Raw genomic sequence first — 8,405 nt, forward strand, 5'->3', positions numbered from 1 at the left:
CTGATTGGCCTTTTCAGGAAACTGTCAGTGTCTGTGAGTATGTTGGGAGAAGGCTTTCCAAGCTTGCAATCCTTTCGGGTCTCACAGCTTGGTTTTACCAGCTCTCACACTAATTCCTCAGTACATCACCTCTAGAATAACAATAAATTTAAAAAACAAAACCTGTCCTATCTTCCATGCTATTTGGAATATCCCCCAAAGTCTCATCTGTTAAAAACTTCTCTAGATCTTGGTGCTACTGGGAGGGGAATGACATTTTAAAGATGAAGTCTAGTAAGAGGAAGTAGATCACTAGGGGCACGCCTTGGAAAGGGACATTGTATCCAGTGATTCTTCTCATTCTCCTCTCCCTCTCTCTTTCCCTTCTTCCTCGCTCTTTCTGTCTATCCCCCTCTCTCTTTGTCTTTCAATATCCCTTTTTCCTTCCCTCCAACTTCCTCCCTCTCTCTTACTCCTCCTCTCCCCCCTCTCTTTCTCCCCCCCCCCCCCCCCACCCCTCCTGCCCACCATGAATAGAGCAACTTTTCTCCAGGGCACCCTTCTGCTATGAGGTACAGACTCACCACAAGCCTGGAAGCACTATAGTTGTAACGTAAATTAAAAGTAGGTCCCCAATGAATGACAACACCACTGTGGAATCCAGGCAGGAAGAGAAGTTATTTATTCCAAATTGCCTGCCTACATGCATGGTGGAGAAGCACAGGGCTGAAAAGGGGCCTGCCACCCGAGGGCCAGGACTTAAATAGGACTTATCTGGGGGGGGGGTAGGGAGGGGAGGTGTGGCCAGGTGTGGAAAAGGTGTGGAAACACTGGATTTGTATGAGATCTCAGAGCCTGGAACCCACCCACATTCTGCTGGGAGGCAGGACCTGGACAGCCCAGGATGTGACCTCAGAGGAGGGGAGGTGACTGCTACCAAGTATTCCAGTTACCTAGGTAACACAGACACTGGGCAGAGGATTATGCAGGAGGGGGGAGATGTCTGCACAGGGCCTGAATAGTCAAGGGTCTATGGACTGAAAGCCTGAATAACACTTTGCCCCTTTTCAGTGAGCTTTCTCAGGTGTTTTGTCACAGCCACACAAAGCTGAATTAACAGCACCTCACCTGGAAAAGCAATACATAGCTACAAAAGTATTTCCTATCAGGATTCCTTTCAAGACATTCCAGTTTCCTTCAACTGTCTGATTCTGATTAAACTACCTATTATATAGACAGTAGTTCCGTGTCAAACATTTAAATGTGATCCATGTTTTCTAATACAGTGTCAAACATTTAAATGTGATCCATGTTTTCTAATATGTCAATTCATTAAAAAAAAACATTTACTAGTACGTGGGAAGAATACTGATTTTGTTTTTCCTTTTTCTTGCTCTTTCAGTAGATCTAGGACAATTACCAGAATTGCTTAAAACTGTGTTACTTTGATGACAGTATCTTCCTGCTTTGCTTGTCTTGAGCCTTTCCTCCTGGAAAAGATACAAGAGAAACAGCAAGGCAACATGTAAATGAAAAGACACAAAGAAACCATATATCTCATGCCTTCTTCAGGAAAAGCTTATCTTTCATGTCTTGGCATTGGCCATATCAATGCCTTGCCCAAAGATTCGAAACCAGTCTCTCTGGAAGTAGTTGCAAAGGCAGTTATGAGCATTTCTACTACAAATTGTATACATTTTGACATAGTCCAAGAGGAGTGGGGTGTGTGGGAAAATTGGGATGTATACCAAGGTCAAAATCCTCCTCATTCTTCATTTTTAAACCCTTTATAGCTAGTGCTGGTGGTTCATGCCTGTAATCCTACCTACTCAGGAGGCTGAGATCTGAGGATCCCATTTCAAAGCCAGCCTGGGCAGGAAAGTTGTTCAGACCCTTAGCTCCAATTAACTACCAGAAAACTGGAAGTAGTGCTGTGGCTCAATGTAGTAGAGTGCTAACCTTGAGCAAAAGAGTTCATGGATAGTGCCAAGACCCTGAGTTCAAGCACAATAAGAACAAAAAGAAAAAAAAAAGAAACCCTTTATTCACCACTCCCTTCTGAAAGATTAAAAATTAGAGTTACATTTTACAATTGCTAACTGCTGATTTCGCTTTTGTAAACTTGCTCGCGCTAACCTCTTAGCCTCTTAGCATCATCGGTTAGCGAGTGCGTGGAAGACCAAGCTCGAACTTGCAATAAACGACTCTTTGCTGTTTGCATTGATCGTGGTCTCTGGCTGTCTGTGAGGGGGCATCCGAAAACGGGGTACTTCACCACCACAGGGGATGCTCTGTGGCGAGCACTTGGCTCTTGGCCACTACTACCATGGAAAGGACACCAACTAAATTTCTTTCTTTTTTTGTTGGTCATGGGGCTTGAACTCTGGGCCTGGGCGCTGTCCCTGAGCTCTTCAGCTCAAGGCGAGCGCTCTACCACTTGAGCTACAGTGCCACTTCTGGTTTTTCTGGTGGTTTATTGGAGATAGGAGTCTCATGGTCTCTCCTGCCCGGGCTGGCTTTGAACCGCAATTGTCAGATCTCAGCCTCCTGAGTAGCTAGGATTACAGGCGTGAGCCACCAGCGCCCGGCTCTTAATTTCTTTACATTAAGGCCACCTGGGCCTTGGGAGGGGGGCACTGCTGAGCCCCCATCAGAGTCAAATTTGGCCCCAAATTTAAAACTCCACTAGTGTAAGTTCTCGGGCAAGTAAAACACTTTCTCCCCTTAAACTCTGCATTTGCTGTTCTAAAATTAGCTTCTGGTAACCTCTCCCTTCTTCCAACTAAAGGTATCCAAAGGTCAATTGATAGGTAAAATGCTCTAAACAATTGGGACAAAACTAGAGTTGAGTACTGGGTGGTCAAAGTTGGTCAAATTTTGGGCCCCTGGGAATCCCCTCCCCCCAGCACTCTTCCATACAAGTATTAGATAAACTAAATGCCTTGGTAAATCCCTGAAAGAATGTAGCCCAGAAATAGCTTGTTTATACTCATTAAATTAAAAAAATGGATGAGTTTAAGTTTAAATTCCATAAAAAGGTCAACAAGTTTGGATATTACCAAAAGTGTATAAAATTATTACATTTTTTTAAATAAAAAGTTTAGATAAAAGGGTTTTGATTATTAGTAAGCATGGAGATGATTACATTCTGTTAAATCTTCTCACTAGCATGGAGCATGTGGTGGATGCACCATCTTGGCATCATGGTGATTCAGCTGCTGTTTTGCATCTACTCAACTTGATTCTGTGACCCTCCCCAGGCTGACTTGTCCAGTGGCGCCATTATGCTATGCCATGTATCTGTTCATGTCTCCTGTTTACTTGAAGTTTCTTGTTGTTGACAAAGATTTGTATTTAAAACTGATCACGTGGTTCCATCATAATTGGGCAAAGTAATACCACTAAAATTCCAAAACTTGAAACAGCCGATTTATTTATTTATTTTGGTCCAGTTGTGGGGCCTGAACTCTGGGCCTGGGCGCTGTCCCTCAGTTCTTCAGCTCAAGGCTAGCACTCTACCACTTGATCCACAGCACCACTTCTGGGTTTTTTCTTTTTGCTTATGTGGTGCTGAGGAATGGAACCCAGGGCCTCAGGCATGCAAGGCAAGCGCTCTACCACTGAGCCACCTTCCCAACCCTAGTCTTGCCTTTGTTACCTGCTATTTGTATTTATAATAGCTTCTGACTGGTATTCCCAACCAGTCCATTATGCTCCCCCCTACCCAGTTGCCCAAAAGACCCTAGATACCCCATTCCTGCCACCTTCCTGCCCTGAGCCCAGTTATTCCTCGTTCCCTGTAATGTGCCACAACTGCGCTTAACTTTTCCGGCCCATGGCCAATGTGTGTTCTCCTATGCCATTCATGTTTACTGACCGTGCCACCTTGTCAGCTTTTGCCTGACCTTTCTAAAAGTCTCTTTCAACAGGACCTGGACCCTAAAGACCCAGCTCCAGGGATTCCTTGATGCTCCCAGGCCAGCAGAAAGTAGCCAAAAGAGCCTAAGACACCTATTGGTTCTGGTGCCTTTAAATATCTCTGCTACCTCCTCCTCAGATTACTGTGATCCAAGCAGGAAAAGTCTTATTCTCCCTCCTCCAGGATGCCTGGAGTCAGGTACCATGCTATATTTCCAGTCCAAAACAGAAAAGGCAATTTCAGGTCTTTGAATGTCCCTTCTGGAAATCAATCCCTGCAAGACATACTCCTCTCTTGGGGTACTAACAACAATTTTTTTGCCTTATATTAATTCTGTCTTACATTTAGATAACTATTGTCTTTCAAAAAGGAGGATCTTTACCAACCATTGTCAAGCACATGCTTCCTGGCCCAGCAATGGAAAAGGGACCTCTGACGACTTCACCCTTTACAACAGGAAGTAGCTCCAGAGGAAGCAACCTCTGCCCACACCCCCTGGCCTGCTACCCCCGTTTGTATTAAACAACACGGTGGGGAATGTTAGTATTATGCTCAACTTTGGTCCTCAGCTCTACCCAGACCTGAGCCGCTCCCATCCCTGCAGTTCCCTCCTTACAGCTGGCCCCTTCCTCTCTCTGCCCAGTTCCACCTGGGCTCCCATCTACCTCACTTCAGACCCTCAGACCCTCCTGCTACCTGGATAGGGACAGGTGCCACGTGCTCCTGCTTGGGGCAAATATGGCTCCTCTAATGAACCTTGTAATAATCTTTCTCCTGAGCATGCCTACCTGCCAGTCCCTTGGAATGGATGTGTGGGACCCTTCACTTGTAACCACTTTATACTAATATATTCTGGAATTATTTGCTTGTTCATTTCAATTGTAACTACCTTCTGTTTGTAAACTGCCAGCAATGTCAAAAGTATGAGTCCTTACCAATGGAGTTGAAGATTAGACATTCTTCCTTAAAGTGGGAACTCTGTGCTGACTTACCAGCCTCCTCCAACTGTGACCATCAGCAGTGTCCCTATTCCCAACCCTACTTCCAGCCAGCTGTGATGAGAACAATGTATACCTTTGCCCATTCCCTAGTAGCGATCTTTCACTGATGCCTAGCGTGTTCTCTAACTTCCTTGTATTTATTACCCCATCACCCTGGTAACCGATTGTAAAGAAAATGTGAGCCTGACTCCTTAGCAAAAAGGAGAAGGGGCAGCATTACCCTTTGGGTTAGGCCACACTGAGCTGGCCACTCTGCCCAGGGCACCGGCCTAGCTCTGGGGAGAGTGGCAGATCACCCTTGTATACAGAAGTAAAATGCCTTGACAAACTCTATCTTTTGGGTATCTATTCATTTTGTGACACTGGAGGGGTGTGTTTCCAACACTAAAATGGATAGGGTCATATTGGGATATATAGGGGAGAAGGAAATTTCCCTTACTTAGTACTTGTCTTGCTGTTACCCTCTGTGTAATCTACTAAGCCTCCTAACACAAAACACATAAATGGATAAGATGAAACTAAACCATAATAGATATGATACTTCCTGTACCAATGGCACTGACTTGTTAGAAAGAGCCTCTCTAGGTCTGTTGGGAAACCATGGCCCTGAATGGTGTTTGGCCTTCCTCCTCCCAGACCCATAGCACAGGACTTCATGAGGAACAGCCAGAAGTTTAACTCACTCATTTTCCACATCTTGGATGGAGTCAGGCAGAGGTTGGTTCCTGGTTTCAGGAAGGAGGAGGACTATAAAGCCACCAAGAACAGAGAAGGCACCATAGATGATCCAGGGCAAGGGAGCAGAATAAACTGCGAGAATCATCAACAGGGGAGCCAGTGAGGACCCAAGGCTACCAGCAAGTCCAATGATTCCTAAAGCAGTGGCCCTTAGAGCACAAAGCACAATACAGAAACAAAATGTTAGAAATACTCACGTGGACTTTGGCACTTGTGACTTATCTTACAATATGGGATTGAGGAAGCAGTGTATTTAGACATATGGAGATTGTGGACTGACTCTAGCCTTTGAAATTCCTGTTGCTTTGCTAGCATTTCCTCACAGATACATAGACATCTGTGTATCATTTAGCAATGCCATTCTTCATGGCATCTACTTTTAAGTGATTCCAAGGATTAAAGGAGTAGGGCAGCAATGGCTCATGCCTCTAATCCTAGGTACTTAGGAACATGGTTCAAGGCCAGCTTGGACAGAAAAGTCCACATGAGACTCTTCTCTCCAATTAACCACTCAAAAACTGGAAATGGCACTGTGGCTCAAGGGGTAGAGCCTTAGCCTTGAGCACAAAGAGGCTCAGGGACAGTGCCCACGCCCTGAGTACAAGCCCGACAACTGACCAAAAAAAATCCAAACAACATCAAGAATATTGTAAGAGGCCTAGAGGAATGATAGTCAGTGGATTTCACAGTACCTTGGCAAAAGCAAGCTTTCACTCAACTGTGGCTGGAGTTGTTTTCATTGCAATGATTTGCCTTTGTGAAATATCCTGCCCCCCCCTTTTTATTTTTTTAATTAGTTTGAAGAATGAAGGTGCTGAAAAAGGTCTGATCCTAACAGCAAACAGATGAGGTTCTGTACCTGACTACGGTGGGGAGTAGTTCATTTGAATGTGTTAGCAAACTGGAAAGGGAAGCACTCCCAAATCCTCCTCCCAGAGTTGAGAGAACCAGACGAAGGGTTTGCATTTCTGGAGAGAGGAAGAACCAGAGAGAGTCAGGAAGTCCCAGCTGCCACAATCAGCATTTCCTGCTCATAATCGCAAACACCTTGATTGGAATTGTGTACAGGGTTACAGTGTATCACAGAGGAACTAAACAGAGGCAGAGTTCCTGCAGTGGATAACAAGTGAGAAATGTGCCTTCTCTACACAGTTTGGTTTAGGATGGATCACTGATTCTGAATGATTGTATTCAGTCTCTTTGCATCGCTGACATTTGCTAGAGAGGGACAGAGGTTGAGGAATTGAAGCAGAGTTCACTTTTCTCTTTTCTGCCCAGTGTCTCCTCTGTCCTTAGCAGAATGTTGAACTGTCATGTGAGAAACTGCTGAGGGTGTGTGCAGGATCTATCTTGGCCCTCAAGGAGTTTACAGCCATGACCCATGTGCCCACAACACGGGGTTAGTACTGTGCAAGTCCTACACGGATGGAAAGCCTGGAGAGTAGCTAGATCTATGATGATGTGTCAAGAATCTTGAGTAAAGGCTTCTTTTAGTAAGAATTTCAGAGTTTAGAAACAATAGTTTTCTCCACAATAGGAGAGCATGAGACATTGGAGTCATTATTGAGACAGAGCGTCACACTGAAGTCCAGGCTGACATGTAAGAGGATCTGAGCCCATCAGTTTGGGATTTTACAAAACACACTACTATTCTGTGAGTTCAGAAAAACATGGTGACCACCTGCACTTTTCTTTCTCATTACATATGTCCACTTGATTTTGTAAAATTGACTCTAAGGTAGTCTGAGGTGATCCATAACTGTGACTTGTATTTCTTCTTTATTTGAAGACAAGTAGTATCTACTTTCTCAGGAGATAATTCTCCAAACTGAAATTACATAAATGGTGTCCTGTGATGATATTCATACATGGATAAACAGAGTTTAGGAAATATGAATTGTCACTGAAGAACAAGTAAGAAGACAGAGCTGGACAGAAGAAGGGACAGTCTAGTGTGGTCTTAGTAGGACCAAAATACAAGATGTAGACCTAATATGTCTATTGCTGGCCTAGAGGAAAGCTGGCAGAAATGACAGCTGTACCTACATACATATCAACTGTAATGAAGGAAATCTCTCCCTGCTGTTGAATGTCAGAATGTCAGCTAAATGCCTAGATTGGTCGCTGGGAATTGTTGGAACTCTATTTTTACAATTACAGAAATACATCATCTATGAACCCTTGAGAAAATTGGGTAGATATTTCTTTTCTACTCTGTGTGTTTTCCTTACCTTGAGGCACCAATGCAGTAGCCAGAATGAAGGTCCCCGTAAACAACATGAAAAGAAATTGACTTATTCGACGGCCCAGGTGATTCAGTGCAATAAGTGTTATACAATTAGCTGGGATGCTCTGGGCACCAAAGAGAATCACCAGCAGAAAAGTATTACTTCCCAAGTTCTGGAGGTTGAGTATTAAGCCATAAGTGAGCAAGTATATTACAAATCTGTAGTGAACAGAGAGTAAAACATATAAAGTTACAGACTATGTCCTACTGATTACAGCAACATTAGTGCAGATAGTCAGTTTTTGAAAACCAATGAAGGTATAATTTTTATCAAAGTATTTCCTTGCAAGTGGTTATCATTTTTATAAATATAATAATGCTTATTATTATTGTTATTATTATTTTCCAGTTTGGGAGCTTGAACTCAGGACCTGGGCAATATTCTTGGGCTTTCCTTTTCTTTCCTCTCTGAAAGCTGGAGCTTTGACACTTCAGCCACAGCTCTACTTCTGGCTTTTTGGCTAATTGGAGATAAGAACGT

The 8,405-nt window shown here is 43.8% G+C and overlaps 1 protein-coding gene across 1 annotated transcript; it reads right to left on the reverse strand.

Annotated features, from left to right (window-relative positions):
* Positions 1–828: 828 nt before the first annotated feature.
* Positions 829–8,108, reverse strand: LOC105989184 (solute carrier family 22 member 9-like). Its single transcript, XM_013021042.1, has 4 exons — positions 7,869–8,108; positions 6,497–6,605; positions 5,583–5,786; positions 829–1,469 (listed from the first exon to the last, which is right to left on the reverse strand). Exons 1-4 carry the CDS (start codon positions 7,915–7,917, stop codon positions 1,409–1,411), a joined length of 423 nt encoding a protein of 140 aa, XP_012876496.1. The 5' UTR covers positions 7,918–8,108; the 3' UTR covers positions 829–1,408.
* Between the last annotated feature and the right edge of the window lie 297 nt (positions 8,109–8,405).

The sequence above is a fragment of the Dipodomys ordii genome, unplaced genomic scaffold, assembly GCF_000151885.1.
Source record: "Dipodomys ordii isolate 6190 unplaced genomic scaffold, Dord_2.0 Scaffold54, whole genome shotgun sequence".
NCBI lineage: Eukaryota > Metazoa > Chordata > Mammalia > Rodentia > Heteromyidae > Dipodomys > Dipodomys ordii.